Source organism: Dendrobates tinctorius, unplaced genomic scaffold (genome assembly GCF_039654945.1).
Source record: "Dendrobates tinctorius isolate UK_male_01 unplaced genomic scaffold, ASM3965494v1 ptg000121l, whole genome shotgun sequence".
Classification (NCBI taxonomy): Eukaryota; Metazoa; Chordata; class Amphibia; order Anura; family Dendrobatidae; genus Dendrobates; species Dendrobates tinctorius.
This window is the reverse complement of record NW_027361789.1, coordinates 1,357,055-1,374,981: the sequence shown is the minus strand read 5'-3', so window position 1 is coordinate 1,374,981 and position 17,927 is coordinate 1,357,055. Positions and strand designations below refer to the sequence as shown.

The 17,927-nt window shown below is 45.8% G+C and overlaps 1 protein-coding gene across 1 annotated transcript in view; it reads right to left on the bottom strand.

Annotated features, from left to right (window-relative positions):
- Positions 1 to 1,615: 1,615 nt before the first annotated feature.
- The window catches only part of TUBGCP5 (tubulin gamma complex component 5), a 103,968-nt gene continuing 87,656 nt past the window's right edge, over positions 1,616 to 17,927 (bottom strand). Inside the window, exons 20-23 of the mRNA XM_073541456.1 lie at positions 14,372 to 14,497; positions 7,919 to 8,007; positions 5,464 to 5,564; positions 1,616 to 2,041 (exon numbers count right to left, since the gene is read on the bottom strand). Coding sequence (XP_073397557.1) covers positions 1,995 to 2,041; positions 5,464 to 5,564; positions 7,919 to 8,007; positions 14,372 to 14,497 — 363 coding nt within the window. The 3' untranslated portion in view covers positions 1,616 to 1,994. The remainder of the gene's footprint in view (positions 2,042 to 5,463; positions 5,565 to 7,918; positions 8,008 to 14,371; positions 14,498 to 17,927) is intronic.

Below are 17,927 nucleotides of genomic sequence, written 5' to 3'. Positions count from 1 at the left end.
TATTCTTCGGGTCAGTATGATTACAGCAATACCTCATTTATATCTTTTGATGTTTTGGCGCTTTTACACAATAACTATTTTATAGAAAAATAAATTATCTTTGCATGGATATATTCTGAGAGCTGTAACGTATTTTTCCGCTGATGATGCTGTGTGGTGGCTCGTTTTTTGTGGCACAAGATGACGTTTTCAGTGGTACCATGTTTATTTATATCCGTCTTTTTGATCGCATTTTATTCCACTTTTTGGTCGACGGTAAGATGATAAAGCCTTGTTTTTTATTTTTTTATGGTGTTCACTGAAGGCGTTAACTAGTGGGACAGTTTTATAGGTAGAGTCTTTTCGGACGCGGCAATACCAAATACGTGTTTTTACTTCGTCCGACTATGGGACTATCATTTTTTGCAAGCTGATCGTTTGCATAGCATGGGGATGCAGCAGTATCCCTATACTTTGCAAACTGATAGCTCTGCACTGACAGAGAAAGTTGCTGATTGTGCACTGTGCATGATCAGCAACTTTCCTAGCTCTGGTGATCCAGATGTCATCATGACATTGAGTCACCATGGCAATGATTGGGACCCCACATCATGCCGCGGAGTCTCTGATCAGCCCTCTGTCGGCTACCGGAATGCTGCAATTGCGTTCAATCCCAGCATGTAGGGATTAAAGTGCCGGGAGTGGTGTGTGACCGCTCCTGGCAGTTAGTGTTGGACTTCAGCTGCCAGAATCAGCTGAAACCCGGCGGTGATCGACCACGCACAGCCTGTGTGAGCGCACGATCGCCATGCAGTAATAATATGTCCCTGATGATTAAGGCACATGGACGTTTTATTACGACATATGGACTGTCGTTTCAGCTGTACCATACTCAACTGGTTCTTGCCATATTCTGGCTTAGAACAGTTATGGAATAGGGCTCAGCACTGTATGGAACAGTCACTGGCTCTGCAAAACACACCCGATGGCCGCACACACTTTCTGAAGGCTGGTGATTTAAAAAATGAACTATTGACAAGGCATACCTATCCATTGGAAGCCATTCCAGACTACTGCTTGAGAGAATGCCAAGGGGGTGTAAAGTTGTAATCAGAGTAAGACCGGGATCACACTACTGTCTGTGATGCGAGAAACTCACACAAGTCTCTCGCATCACACACGGTAGTGTGATCCCGGCCTAAAAAGGGGGGGGGGATACTTTTAGGATTTACACATATTCTGGTTAATATCTCACACGTGTTTCTTTGCTCTTTGTTTTTTTTTATGTATCCCTTTATGGCTTTTCTGCCTTTAATGTGAATCTGCAATATGCGAATTTCAAAGGGACAACGGAAAACCATTGCATGAACAGGTGTGTCCAAAATTTTGGATTGTGAAAAAAAAAATTTACTGCTTGGCATTTTACAAGCATTTTAACCCTAAAACAAACCATGGGAATACACTGGTAAGCAAATAGCTGCTCACTAATTACAGCAGAACACAAGCATTGACTATTCAGCATCTGGAAGGCTTCCAAACCCCGGATCATCAACACTCCCCATCTCTGGGCTGCTTTATGCACCCTGCGTGAGAGATACTGAATAGACAATGCAGGTCAGGAAATAAAAGACAACGATTTATAGCAAACACAAATTTTATTGAAAGTAACTTTACAGCAGACGATATGGTTCCAGATTATATAACACTTCTAGCATTTTAGATGAGACGAGAAATCTATATTGCGACTCATTAGAATATGTACAGTCTATACAGTAAGTGCTGAATATTACATATAAGGGACATTTCTAACAACCAGTTCAGAAAAGAACAGTGGTGCTGCCCTGAGCAAAAAAGTTATAGTTTAAACCCAAGGAATAAAAACTGTGACTTGTCTGGTTGTCACTCTCAACACTTTTTATGGCTTCCCCAGTACTATATACACAATACATATAACACACACTTTATTTCATTTGCGGTCTTGATGGAGTCTTCTTCATATCTTGGCAATGTAAGGACTAACTTTGCTCCATGCCGGCCATGAGAGATAAAGCCAAAGATTCCACTAAGACAATGAAAGTAGTAAATATAGTCAGTAACAACCCGCAAGAGTTAATTTCAGAAATTTTTGGCCATTTTCATATACAATAAGCAATGTGGATGTGATTTTGTGCCAACTGTGTATTTAATACGTATTTTTGGTGTGCTGTTCCATTAATGTAATCAGACATCAAACTGCATAAAACGCATAAAAAAAAAAAAAAAAAAAGCAATTTTTTTTTTTTTTTTTTTACAATTAAATATTTTGGGGAGAACACCTGCAGACAAAAACACCATTTACTCGAAGAAGGGACGTGGCTTTAAGGTACGTTTTAACATAGGAGTTTTCCGCAGATCCATAGCAAACCCGCAACCAAAGAAGTTATAAAATTCCGATATGAGGGCTCCTTCAGAAGTCAATGATATTTTTCACATGTAAAAAAAAAAAAACGGTGCGTATTTTGATCAATGTCATTGGAGTTTGGTCAGGGTGTCAGTTTAGAATTTCCTCAGTTTTTCTTGGATGAAAAAATTAACTTAACCCCTTCCTTACCGATGCCGGAATAGTACGCCATCAGTAAGGATCCCGTGCTTTGAGGTGGGCTCCGGCAGTGAACCCACCTCAAAGCCTCGAGATGTCAGCTGTTATAATCAGCTGACATGTGCCCGCAATAGGCACGAGCGGAATCGCCATCTGCCCGCGCCTATTAACTAGTTAAATCCCGCTGTCAGCATTTAAATAGCACTTCCAGCCGCCGGGCCGGAAGTGAGCTCATCGCCGACCCCGTCACGTGATCGGGGGTCGGCGACGTGTTGCCCTGACAACCAGAGGTCTCAGAGACCTCTATGGTTGTTGCATGCAGATAGCTTTGAGCGCCTCCCGGTAGCTGGCGCTCAAAGCACTGCAGTACATCTGCTACATATGGGCGATCTGCTCATCGCCCATATGTAGCAGAGCCAATCGAGTTGTGCATGCTTCAGTAGCCTCCATAGAAGGCTTGAAGCATGCACGCCAAAAGTAAAAAAAAGTTTAAAAATAAAAAAATTAAAAAAAAATAAAAGTTCAAATCACCACCTTTCGCCCCAATCAAAATAAATGACACACATATTAGGTATTGCCGAGTTTAGAATCGCCCAATCAATAAAAAAAAAGCATTAACCCGATCGCTAAACGGTGTAGCGAGAAAAAAATTCAAAACGCTAGAATTACGTTTTTTTCGTTGCCGCGACATTGCATTAAAATGCAATAAAGGGCGATCAAAAGTACGTATTTGCACAAAAGTAGTATCATTAAAAACGTCAGCCCAGCACGCAAAAAATAAGCCCTCACCAGACCCGAGATCACGAAAAATGGAGACGCTACGGGTCTCAGAAAATTGCGCAATTTTTTTTTTTTTTTTTAAGCAAACTTTGGAATTTTTTTCACCACTTAGATAAAAGAGAACCTAGACACGTTTGGTGTCTATGAACTCGTAATGACCTGGTGAATCATAACGGCAGGTTAGATTTAGCATTTATTGAACCTAGCAAAAAAGCCAAGCAAAAAACAAGTGTGAGATTGCACTTTTTTTGCAATTTCACTGCACTTGGATTTTTTTCCCCGTTTTCGGGTACACAACATGGTAAAACCAATGGTGTCGTCTAAAAGTACAACTCGTCCCGCAAAAAATAAGCCCTCACATGGCCATATTAACGGAAAAATAAAAACGGTATGGCTCCGAAAGAAGGGGAGCGAAAAATCGAAAAAAGCTCCAGGATTTAAGGGGTTAAAGTAGGTTTCACAACCTTTTTATAAGGCGTCCGAGTGCTGTCCAACTTTTTCACGGACTTGCATTGGTGAGATTGATCCACGACTTGGATTATTTTATTTTTGTGCTGACCATTCGGTCCGAAGAAAAAAAAAAATAAGAAAAAACAGACAAATTAAATACATAAAAAGACTATCATGGGTAGCCTGTTCCCTGAAATACACAGATAGCACTCGTATAAGAAAAAGGACATGTGAAGTAGACCTTAAATGTGGATTTCACAGATTTTAATGCCCATTTCTAATAGATTTTACCATCTGCAAGGTGAAATTTGGTCAGAAAATCCTCTCCAAATTAAAACCAGTTCCCCTCCATCCATAAATATGCAATGAATAGGAATACCCATAAACGTGTAACTTCATAGGAGAACATGCATATTATATGAGGGCTCTTTTTTTGCTGGATGAATGTCACTTTTAAGTGATACTATTCATTTTACCACATAGTGGTAATTTACAAAGTTTGGTGGAATTGCAAAACAAAAAGAGCAATTCTGACATTGTATTTTAGGATTTGTTTTTATGGTGTACATTGTGTGATAAAAATGACCTATGATTTGAAAAAAAAAAAAAATAAATTGTGGAGGGCAGCTCATTTTGCAATTGCTGACCAATAACGTCTAGTTGTGCTAGCTGCAAGCGTGGAAGAACATTCCTCACACAACCATTAAACCCCTTGCCGACTTCTGACGTACAGTTACATCATATGACTTTGACGCAATCCTCTGCCAGAAAAGATGTGGGCTTGTAAGCCGAACCAGCATCTATCCCTGCAGATGATGGCTGGGTTATTCACCCTATAGCAGGGTTCCCCAACGCCAGTCCTCAAGGCCCACCAACAGGTCATGTTTTCAGGATTTCCTTAGTATTGCCCAGAGGTGATAATTGCATCACCTGTACGATATAAGGGAAATCCTGAAAACATGACCTGTTGGTGGGCCTTGAGGACTGGAGTTGGGGAACTCTGCCCTACAGCATCTTGGCTGAGCCAAGCCTGGCTTGTGGCTGTCAACCTGTTAAATGTCGATGTCTGACAGCAGAATTTACAGCACGCCAGCAGGGTGGTATGTCATTCTCTGCTGCCATAGGCGCGCCCGTGACGCAATCGCAAGGAGTGTCATGAATGTACTCCTGTGAAAGCTAGCTTGTAGTTGACGTTCATAGGAGACCGTGATTTTCGGCATACATAGCAGTAGTGTATCATTGCTACATACAGCACAAGCAATCGGATGATCGCAAGTTCAAGTCCCCTGAGGGGACTAACAAGTACAGTAGAAAGTGAAAAAGAAAGGTTTTTAAAAATATGAATGAAAAAAAAGGAAAATATAAATGAACTGTGGAATTGCACTTTTTCCTGCTTTACAGCATATCATATAATGCAATGCATGGAGTCATCAAAAGTACAATTCATCCTGCAGAAAACAAGCCCTCATACCGCTAGGTGGACCAAAAAAGAAAAAAGTTAAAGGCTCTTGGAAGAAGGCGAGGAAAAATAAATGAAAAACTGGAAATTGCCCATAGTGGAAAGGAATAATAACCTCATTGACAACACGGCAAGGAGTGCAAGTGCGGGCATGGCGGATATGCCAGATCCTGAATAAATATTGTTTGCATTTTTCATCATTTACATATATACTTACAGTGTGGAAATGACCCTCTGCAGACGGCTTTATTTAATACTTTCACAAGAAACTTGTGACAATTTGTAAAATCAGATTCCATTTTCAGGATAGATTCAGCCCTTAATATAAATTAAAATAAAAAATATATATATATGTTAATACAAGATTGTCACACATTTAACAATTCATCAAACTCTTTAGGCCAGAAAGCTGCCATGTCAAAGTCTTTAATTTCTGTGCAAGACATTGAGCAAAAACTTGAGGCCTTACGGTGTTCTGACACTAGCGCTGTAAAAATGTACAAAAGCTCAAAAGGGTCTTATCCAGGGATCAGAAGGTAAAAGATAAGGGTGACTGCTCCCCTTATAGGCTTGTGTGTGACAACCACTATCATGGCTCAACTGACAGCTGCTGCAACATCCACAGAGGACCAAAATCGTAATATACAGACAGGAACAGTGGATTTCAATTGTGCTGCAAGATCCGAAGGCAAAATTGTGAAAAAGGAAAAAGGTTTATTGTCAACGAGTTTCAAAGTCAATAACAACTCCTTCCACATGTGGTTGTCCTGAGGAAGGAGTCGATATTGACTTTGAAACACGTTGACAAAAAAACACTTTCCATTTTCATTACTTTGTCCTCAGATTTTGGAATCAGCAGTGCAATGAAAATCCAATATTCTTACACTAGTTCTGACATTTTTCTGAAAAAAGGGTGAGGTTAGCTTGGAGAGGGGGGGGGGGGGGTGATAGCCAAAGATTCATGTACATCTCATAATCACAAATTCTAGAAGAAATATTCTCCAGGTCATGTCGAGTTCATCTTTGACTCTTGTGCCCAGACAGCCTCAAAGATGTGTCAAATTAATTAAGAGTTGTGTGCCTATTAATGAATTTGGCACATCTTACTCCAGCAGAGTGTTATTCAAGACTGGTGTATTAAATGCCTGTCTTAATGACTTTGCCCCTGCATGCTTCCAGCACTTGGTCAAATCTACTTATCTAATCTGTCAAACCGTCTAAATTATAAGCTCAAGATTACAGGACTAGTTTATATATTGTACAAAGTAGATTTATTTAGTCATCCAGGGATTTTCAGCACAGAATCGTTCAAATCAAGTACAGTCTCTCTGTGCATCATAGCGGGGCCAGTCATTTCATAGAACCGTAGAGTTGGAAGGGACCTCCTGGGCCATCTGGTCCAACCCCCTGCTCAAAGCAGGATACACTAAATCATCCCAGACAGATGTCTGTCCAGCCTCTGTTTGAAGACTTCCATTGAAGTAGAACTCACCACTTCTCGTGGCAGTCTGTTCCACTCATTGATCACTCTGTCAAAAAGTTTTTTCTAATATCTAATGGGAGGAGACACAGATTCAGTTTCATCCCATTGCTTCTAGTCTTTCCTTGTGCAAATGAGAATAAAGTTGATCCTTCTACAATGTGGCAGCCCTTGAGATATTTGTAGACAGCTATTAAGTCTCCTCTCAGTCTTCTCTTTTGCAAGCTAAACATTTCCAAATCATGCAACCTTTCCTCATAAGACAGGGTTTGCAGACCGGTCACCATTCTGGTTGCTCTTTTCTGAACTTGCTCCAGTTCGTTGATGTGTTTTTTAAAATGTGGCGCCCAAAACTGGACACAGTATTCCAGATGAGGTCTGACCAAAGAGGAGTAGAGGGAAATAATGACTTCACGTGATCTAGACTGAATGCTTCTGTTAATACAGCCTAGAATTGCATTTGCCTTTTTTGCTGCTGCATCACACTGTTGACTCATATTCAGTCTGTGATCTATTAGTATACCCAAGTCTTTTTCACATGTGCTGTTGCTTAGCTCTATTCCTCCCATTCTGTATATGCTTTTTTCATTTTTATTGCCCAGATGTAGTACTTTGCATTTTTCCCTGTTAAAAACCATTCTGTTAGTTGCTTCCCACAGCTCCAGTTTATTTATAAAGGTGTATATATACACCTTCCCACCTGCTTGTTTTCCCAACCATCTCTGCCCCCTCTTCTTTGATTGACAGCTGTGGCTTCATTTCAGAAATGATTTACTGTAAAGCTCGACAGCATCAAACAAGTCTCATCTCAGGCTATGGTCCTTGGCCAGCTCTTTCCAGGGCCGCAGCAGGTGGCTGACCAATGTCTCTCTCTGTACACACAAGGGAGAAACCTTTCAAATCACCTGCAGCAGGGCAAGGAACGACGCTGGATTAGTCTAGTCTACAGCAGGATCTTTAAAGAATATCTTCTATGAAACGCAGGAACGTTTCAGAGAACTATGTACATGACTGCTATAGTGCACCCATGCTGGATTCATGCAGCCGGCCAGTTTGTGTAGCAGGAATCACCAGACAGGTTGCCTTTAACTCACCAGCCATCTAATGTATCCACACTCTCACCAAAGCCAATGTCAGGGGGAATGGACAAGCATGTCCAGCAGAAGTTTCATTTTCACATCATTTTACTTACTTCCATGCTCCAAAACCAGCATGCCAGCGGTCCGCAAACATCAGCACAACATTCATTACTTTCATTATTGCTTCTTTTACAGAGCTCACCTGAAAAAAAAAAGTAACAGCATATTCAAAGAGGGATTTTTGGTACTCACCGTAAAATCTCTTTCTTGGAGCATTCATTTGAGCACACAGGTAACCATGGGGGTGTATGCTGCTGTCGCTAGGAAGCTGACACTAGGCAAAAAAGGAAAATAGCTCCTCCTCAGCAGTATACACCCACCGACAGGCACAAAGAACCTCATTTAGTATTAAAGCAGTAAGAGAAGCAAGCAAAAACTCAACATATGTAACAACCCAACAACAAAGGCATGTAGGCCCAAAAGAGGTACAAACAGGGAGGGTGCTGTATCCCTCAATGAAGGCTCCAAGAAAGAGCTTTTACGGCGAGTACCAAAATCCCTCTGTCTTTATCACTTCATTGGGGGACACAGGTAACCATGGGACGTCCCAAAGCAGTCCCAAGGGCGGGAACAGAGAGAATGCAAAGAAAAACAAACAAACAGACTTAGGTTGACCGATACGTAACCGCCATCTGCAGCACCTTTCTTCCCAGGCCTGCATCAGATGAGGCATGGGTATGAACCCTGTAAAACCTTGCAAAAGTTTGCAAAGATGACCAGGTCGCGGCTTTACAAACTGCCCAGGAAGCTCCCATCACCCAGGTGGAGTGAGCCTTTACCCCCGAAGGAGGCGGTTTATCCTGAACGCGGTATGCCTCCAATATTGCTGAACGAATCCAACGGACAATAGTGGATTTGGAAGCCCCTTACAACAACCTTCAGAGATGACAAATAGGGCATCAGAGAGGCGAAAGGAAGCAGTCCTTGAGAGGTAGACTCAGATAGCTTTGACCAGATGCAACTTGTGGAGGGACTTCTCTAGGAGATGGACCGGAGAGGGACATAGAGAAGGAAGGACAATGTCTTCATTAATGTGAAATGAAGAGACAACCTTAGAACTTGTGGAGGGACTTATCTAGGAGATGGACCGGAGAGGGACACAGAGAAGGAAGGACAATGTCTTCAATAATGTGAAATGAAGAGACCACCTTAGGCAAGAAAGAAGGAACGGGTCTGAGAACTACCTTGTCCTGATGTTAAATCAGGAAAGGAGAGCTAACTCAGAAATTCTCCTGATGGACGTAATGGCAACTAAGGGTGTGTTCAAACGTTGCAGATTCTGCTGTGGAATTTTACGCACAGATTTTGCTAAATCCGCAGGTAAAATGACCTGCGTTTTACCTGCAGATTTAGTGCGGATTTCCCTTGCAGTTTTACACGTGCGGATTTCTATAATGGAGCAGATGTAAAACTGCAGCAGAACTGCGCAAAAGTGACATGCTGCAGTTTTAAATCTGCACCAAATCTGAACGGAAAAATCTGCAGCATGTGCACAGCGGTTTTGGTTTTACATATTGTCCTTCTCCATAATCCTGTAGAATGTAAGCCTGCAAGGGCAGGGTCCTCTTCCCTCTGTACCAGTCTGTCATTGTTAGTTTGTTTACTGTAAGTGATATTTGTATTTTGATGTAACCCCGTCTCATGTACAGCACCATGGAATTAATGGTGCTATATAAATAAATAATAATAATAATAACATAGCCTTAAATGGTACTGTACATCACTTGCAGTTCTGCAGGGCCAAATCTACTGCAGAAGAATCCGCACCGTGTGCACATACCCTAAGGCTGAGTGCACACGGTGCGGATTCTCCTGCGGATTTTTCCACGCAGATTTTGCTGAATCCGCAGGTAAAATGACCTGCGGATTTAGTGCAATTTTAGTGCGGTTTTAATGCGGATTTAGTGCAGTTTTTGTGCAGTTTTCCACCTGCGGATTTCTAGAATGGAGCAGGTGGAAAACTGCAGGAAATCCGCACAAAAGTAGTAACATGCTGCAGTTTTCAATCCGCAGCAAATCTGCGAGGAAAAATCCACACCATGTGCACAGCGGATTATGAATTACATTGCCTTTAATGGTACTGTACATCACATGCAGTTCTGCTGCAAATCCGCAGGGCCAAATCCGCTGCGGATCCGCAGCAGAATCCGCACCGTGTGCACATAGCCTATGAAAGCAACTTTCCATGACTGGAGAGAAGACGGAATGTCTTGAATGTGCTCAAAAGGAGCGCGCTGGAGCTACCAGGATTACAAGAATTCCTTCCGCCTTTATCTTTTTCATGACTCTCGGAATCAATAGGAGAGATGGAAAAAGATAAGGCAGCTGGAATTGGGATCACAGGATCCTTAGGGCATCGCAACCAATAGCTAGCGGATCCCGGGACCTGGATACGAACTGAGGAACCTTGTGGTTCATCCGAGACGCCAACAGGTCGATGTCCGTGTGCCCCATCTCTGGTATATTTGGTTGAAAACGGCGGGATTGAGAGACCATTCGCCCGATGCGAGACCCTGATGACTCAGAAGATCGGATGCCCAATTTTCCACCCCCGGAAAATGTGTACGGCTGATATGGCGGGAACATGACGCTCCGCCCATCGCAGAATCCTTGTTACCTCCGCCATCACCTGTTTGCTGCGAGTCCCACCTTGATGGTTTATGTAAACCACCGAAGTGGCGTTGTCCGATTGTACGCGGACCTTCCTGCGAGGAGGAACTGCCAGTGACAAAGGGCAAGAAAAATTGCCCTAATCTCCAGAAGATTGATGGGGAGAGCGGCTTCTTGGATGGTCCATCGACCCTGAGCTGTGTGATAAAGAAAGACCGCTCCCCAACCGAGGAGACTGGCTACGGCGGTGATAACCTGCCACCGGAGAGGAAGGACTTCCCGCGCAGGACTGAGGTGGATAGCATCCACAAGGTCAGGGATTGCCTCACCTTGAGTGAGTGGCAGAAGCATGGGCTGGTCAAGTGAGACAGTCCTCTTGTCCCAAGCAGACAAGAGGGCCAGCTGAAGAGGATGGGTATGGAACTGGGCAAAGGGCACAGCTTCCATTGTGAATACTCTGGGGGCAGAGGCCAGGCCGAAGGGAAGAGCCGTAAACTGATAGAGGTCCTCCTGGATCGCAAACCGTAGGAATCTCTGATGCTGACCACAAACATGAATGCGAAGATAAGCAGCCTGAATGTCTACAGAGCAAAGAAATTCTTCTGGTTCCATGGAGGCGATTCCCGAACATAGGGACTCCATCCTGAAATGACGGATCCCAACGTGACGGGTCAGTCACTTGAGGTCCAAAATCGGACGCAGCAATCCGTCTTTCTTCGGGACTACAAAAAGATTGGAGTAGAACCCTGAAAACCGTTTGTTCCGGGAAACGGGTATGATTACTCCTGTACATAGTAGTGAAGAGACGGCCTGAAGAATCCCTGGGGCTTGAGATGGGAGTCTTGGCAGGCGACACAGAAATAAACATCATCCTGAGGGGGAGAAAAGTCATTTTGTAACCAGTCGTCACTATATCTCTGACCCAGGCATCGTCAACCACCGACAACCATACGTCCAGGAAGAGAAGAAGCCAGCCTCCCACCCTGGAGAGATTCCCGGGTGGGGGTGACCCGTAATGCCGAGGAGAATCTGTTGGCGTGGGATCCCGACGCATGCGGACGCATCCGCACGGCCTGAGTACCCAATGTTAAAGATAGGTACGCAGGCTGCATGCAGACGTGGGTGGAGCTGACTGGAGGAGGTGGGTGGAGCTTCACGGACGTCCACAGCTCTGAGGAACGCTAGTGTGAACCTAGCCTTAGAGGGGCAACGAGAAGCCACTGCAGGGTTGGGCATCAGTCGAGCCTTGGCAATACTGTTGAGAAAGGCTATATAGGGGGTTAGAAAAAAGGAAGAAGGAGATAGAGAGGGCAGAGCCTACCCGATGTCAGCGACGGTCAGTAGATGACTGTGAGGTTAGCTGTGTCACCCGATGGCAAATGTCCACAGGTTAGATGCAGAGAGGTCTGAAGCTGAGGGTGCAAGAAATGTGCAGATAAAGGCAGTGTCTCAGACAGGATTACAATCTGCTGAGGCACAATTTCCGATATAGCATCGGCTGTTCTGTGTCCTAGCAAGTACGATGCAGAGCAGTGGGCGTGACTGAAATGCCGGACGGTGAAAGAGAAAGTATCCCTCTGATTGGCTGACATTACAGGGTGCGTAAAAGGCCAGAAAGATCTGCCGGGGGCGTGTACCGGGGGGGAGAGGGAGCATGATAGAAGCAAAAGCACGCCGAGGAGACACACGCGAAGAGGGGGTGTGGCCAGGTCAGAGCAGGAGAATCTGACCCAGCAAGACCTCCTATTGGTTTAAAAGAGCACGCAATTCAAACATACAGTGGTGAGTGGCCGAGGAAGTCGGTGAAGAGGCGCGGCCAAGTAAGAAAGAGGGTTGTCCCACAGTCTGGGACAGGCTAGGGAGAAATGGCTGCGGCAGTGCAGGGATTACTGCATTAAAGTCGCCCTTGTCCCATGTGATCTGAATAGGACAGAAATGCTGTCAAGACCTGCTCGCTGCGGGGAAGGAAACATACATACATGCAAGGTGGGTCCATGGTTCCTCTTCACCGATGAGGATGCCGTCAGGAGCCCTCAGATGGATGAGGGTCCTGGTATGATAGATCCTCCTTGTCGCACCATCTCCAGATGGTGCAGAAGACGGCGTCAACCCCTTACAAAATGGGGGAAGGTCACAACTGGTGACCACAGTCTTCCTCCCAGCCCTCTCCGAGGAGAGTGGTGGGGAGGGGAAAAGGCTAAGACCGGCCACCGGGAATCACCCGGAAACACCCATAAAGGTGACAGGGGATTAGGTCCTGCCTGTGGGTCCGAGAGTGAATGATGTGGGTGAATGATGTGGGACACCACACTGCTCTCTCGCTCGCAAAGGTACAGGAAAACAGGGTGATAAATTACACCCTGTTACCCTAAGGAAGAAGAACCTGAAAGACAAAGAGAAAAGATTAATAAAAACACAACAAGAAACCTAAAAAGGAAAATGATCTGGGATCAGATCCAGGTCCGCATCCTACAGACACTAAGCTTAAACTGGGGTAGCTATTTTCCTTTGGTGCCTAGTGTCAGCCTTCTAGTGACAGCAGCATACACCCCCATGGTTACCTGTGTCCCCCAATGAAGCGATAAATTAAAATATTTTGTTATTGAATTCTACGGAGTGTAGAGTTTTTCAACTAAATTAAAACAAATCTTAAAATCAGACGTGAAAAAGGAAGCTAAAAATACGCCAAATATATAAACATGCGCACCCTTTATGTTATACATGTACACGCCTTAAGAAGGGGAAAGGACAAGGAAGGCATCTACTGTGGCTACCGAGTTGGGCCAAATTCAGCATACCAGATGCACCATTAGAAACAATTTTCAGTTTCATTTTAACAGACTTAGAATTTCAGGCTCTTACACCAGTTAATTCTTGTTCATGATTTACGTTAGCATATTTAGTGAATCTATATATATATATAAAGCTGAGTGTGCGAGTGTAGCCACGCCCACTCCACATAGCCCCACCCACTCCATAGCCAATGGAGAGCGGCAGTGGGTTGGAAGGGTCTGGGACTGAACGAGGGGATTTTGGGTAACAGTTGACAGAGGAATGGAGGATTTGGTGCTCGGGCGGCGGATGAAAACAGTGCAGGAGCCGGGCGCAAGTAATCACCACATGGGGAGCCGTCGTGGGGGTGGCGGGAGCTCCAAGGGAGGAGGCAGCCGCCGCGGACAGGAGGGGAGCGCAGACCACTTCTCCGCATCCTCCCTCTCTCACCCAGCACACTCCCTCGTGTCTCCACATGACTCCGCTGCCCTCAGCCTGTCACAGCCCTGTCATGGCTGGCGGCGGACAGTGCGGGAGCCGGGCGCAGGTAATCACCGCATGGTGGGCCGTGGAGTGGGCGGCGGGAGCTCTGAGGGAGAAGGCAGCAGCTGCAGAGGGGACGGGAGCACAGACCACTTCTCCGTGTCCTCCCCCTCTCACCGAACGCACCCCCTGTGTCCCCACATGACTCCGCTGCACTCAGTCTGTCACAGCCCTGTCATGGCCGGCGCGCAAGCTGGGCTCACACTGCACAAGGGGGACGCACAATACAGAAGGGCTCTCACACAGCAAGGGAAGGGTGCTCACAATATATGGGTGGGTTTCACACTGCAAGGGGAGGGGTGCTCACAATACGTGGGGAGGTCTCACAATACACAGGGGGTCTCAAAATACACAGAGGAGTTCTCACATCGCAAAGGAAGGGGTGCTCACAATACACGGGGTCTCACACTGCACAGGGGGTCTCTATGCCCAGGGCAACGCCGGGCTCTTCATTGAGTCTATAGATAAAACGGAAGCAGAAATCCCAGTAGCCTACCAGTCTCAGGATGAGGAATGTTTTCTCAATAATCAGGTAATCATAAATAAACAAATGTAAAAAATCCAGCATCATCTTTTCCTACCTTTTCCCTTAAAAGACACCGATCATGAATAGTAGACAGATATCTATAATGAATTTTTATTAGTTGGTCCAAATCTTTTGCTTCCTCCACTTGATGTTGAAATTCCAGTCCTGTGCTATGAAGAATCTATAAAAAATATATATATTCTTATTTAACAAATGCACAGGTTCTTCTGACTTACCTTTCCTTATTAGATACTATTTTACAATGTGAGTATGGTTATTCAAAAGTAAATCATGCATTTCTACTTTAATGCAAAGACTGGCATACACAAAAAAAACAGGATTTTTAGTTGCTTACCGTAAAATCTGTTTCTCTGAGCCTACATTGGGGGACACAGGAACCATGGGTGTATGCTGCTGCCACTAGGAGGCTGACACTATGCAGAAAAAAAGTTAGCTCCTCCTCCACAGTGTACACTCCACCGACAGGAAGTAGGATGTTCAGTTAGTGAGAAACCAGTAGGAGAAGCAATCTGTAAACGAGATAAAAACCACAGAAACACAAATCCAAACTGTAACAATATTATACAGTAAACCGAGCTGTTGAACTTGGGAGGGTGCTGTGTCCCCCAATAAAGGCTCAGAGAAACAGATTTTACGGTAAGCAAATCCTGTTTTCTCTATCGCTTCATTGGGGGACACAGGAACCATGGGACGTCCCAAAGCAGTTCTCAAGGGGAGGAGGGAACAGCAAATAACTCCATCAGGACGAGGAAGTCACCCTCGTCACCTGCGAGGTCTTTTATACCCCGATAGGCACTTTCCGAAGCTAGGCATGGGCTTTGAAAACCTTATAGACCTGTGGAGGACATATCATCGCACTGCAGAGGTGCCAGACGAAGGCCCAAAGAGTACCATCAAGAGGACACACACTGCCCAGGCAGAGTGTGTCGTACTCAAAGAACGCAGTCCTTCCTGAGCCGGCAACCCTACTAATGCCGACCAGTTTCCGCGAACAGAACTCTAACCTGAAGACCAGAGGACCTCTACACTTCAAACCTGAGCTTCAGAAGTACCGTTGCTGTGGCCAAGTAGCCTGATGAGAGGGCATCACGAAGGAAAAGTCCGAGGCGGACAAAAAAAAGGGAATTCAGAATGACGGAGAGTGGACCCTTGATCCACAAGTGCACCACAGCTGCTACAGACTCTGTAAGACCCCAGGAGTGGTTGAGAGTCTGAAAGGGAAAGATACCAACTGAAAATGGTTCGTTCGTTGCAAGAGCAGACATCGCCAAAGCCCTGAAGAAATCAGGACCTGGATAAGAGCTTCCTGGAACAAGGAAAAAATCATGCGATTCACAGAAGGTAAATGTTGAACAAAGAAAATTTCTTCCTGAAAAAAACAAGGATGGACTGTATCCTAGATCCCCAAACGTCATGCTGAGGAAAAAGCACTGAAGAACGACGAGGCTTAGCCTGAGGAAGGGGAGCGCTTGTCCTTCCGGTGAGCTCCTTAATAACTTGGCCTATTGGAGCCACACGGAAGGAACGGAAAGTTGGTGAGGGACCTCTTTGGGCATAATTTCGCTCGTGAAACCGAAAGCCAAATGGACCCTTAGATGGGAACGATTAGGCGAAACATGGATTTTTGTGAGTACTCACCGTAAAATCCTTTTCTCCGAGACGCTCATTGGGGGGAGACGCTCATTGGGGAACACAGGTACTGTGGGTGTATGCTACCGCCATCTGGAGGCTAGGACACTAGGCAAACAACACAAGGTTAGCTCCTCCCCCGCCGTATACACACTCGCCCTGATTGCGGGCGGAAGCCAGTTTAGTGCAAAAGCAGTAGGAGAACAATAACAATCAGCCTTAATGCAGAAAACAATATGTCTGGCAAAGAGAACACTACCCTGACATTCACCAACGAAATACACATTAATTAAATAAACTAGAGCCAACTTGGCTAACAGGGTGGGTGCTGTGTCCCCCAATGAGCGTCTCCGAGAATAGGATTTTACGGTGAGTACGCACAAAAATCCATGTTTCTCCTTCGTCTCATTGGGGGACACAGGTACTGTGGGACGTCCTAAAGCAGTCCCTGGGTGGGAGATTAACTCACCGATCTAAGCTGCATGCACCTCTTTGTTCAAAGGTGCGCCACTGCTGCATGGAGAATCCTTCTACCCAGGCTCGCATCCGCTAAGGTCTGAGTATGGATACTGTAATGTTTAGTAAATGTGTGCAGGCTGGACAAGGTCGCTGCCTTGCATACCTGTTCCGCCGAAGCCTGATGCCGAAGCGCCCAAGAGGCGCCAATTGCCCGAGTAGAGTGCGCTTTGATCCCTGATGGAACTGGCGCCCCTCTGATGCGATAGGCCTCCTGAATAGTTAAACGGATCCATCTGGCTATGGTCGCTTTTGAGGCCACGAGTCCCCTCCTGCGCCCCTCGGGGAGCACTAACAGGGTATCCGTCTGTCGAAAAGGTGCCGTCCGCGACACGTACCTCCTGAGTGCTCTCACCAGGTCTAAGGTGTGAAGAGCTTTCTCCACGCGATGCACCGATGCCGGACAGAATGAGGGCAAGACAATATTCTCATTGATGTGAAAAGAGGACACCACCTTCGGTAGAAAGGGGGGAGCTGGTCTAAGGACCACCTTATCCTTGTGGAAAGCGAGAAAAGGTGCTCGGCAAGACAGAGCCGCCAACTCCGACACTCGTCTCACGGAGGTAATGGCTACCAAAAATACCACCTTCCAAGAGAGGAATGATAAAGAAATATCCTGTAGCGGCTCAAAGGAGCTTCTTGCAGGACACTCAGGACCAGGTTAAGGTCCCAGGTGCCAATTGGCGCCTTAAAGGGAGGTACTAAATGAGAGACTCCCTGGATGAAAGTCATCACCTGCATATTAGTAGCAATCTTCCGCTGGAAAAGGACGGACAACACCGATATCTGTCTCTTAAGAGAGCTCGGGGCCAGCCCCGAGTCTAGGACTGATTGAAGAAAGGCCAAGATGTTGGGAATAGAGAATGTCAGGGGCGAACAACCCCGCTCTCGCCACCAAGTGAAGAAAATTTTCCAGGTGTGGTGGTAGATTTTCGCCGAGGTCGGTTTCCTGGCGCTAACCATTGTAGCGACCACCTCATGCTCGAACCCTGCTTGCGTTAGAATCCAAGATTCAACGGCCATGCCGTCAAACACAGGGCCCCTGAGTTCGGGTGGAAGATCGGTCCCTGGTGCAGTAGATCTGGGCGCTCTGGCAGTCGCCATGGGACGTCAGTGAGCAGCCGCACAAGATCTGCGTACCACACCCGTCGGGGCCAGTCTGGTGCCAGCAGAATTGATGGGACCCCCTCTGTTTTGATCTTCCTGATAACCCTCGGAAGCAACGGCAACGGGGGAAACAGATATGGAAGGCGAAACTGGTTCCATGGTAGGACCAACGCATCCACCACGAACGCTCGTTGGTCCTGTGCCCGAGCGACGAACACAGGCACCTTGGCGTTCATTCTGGACGCCATCAGATCCACATCCGGTGTTCCCCACCGTTGGCAAATTTGCTGGAAGACCTCGGGGTGCAGGGCCCATTCCCCAGCCACGACCTCTTGTCG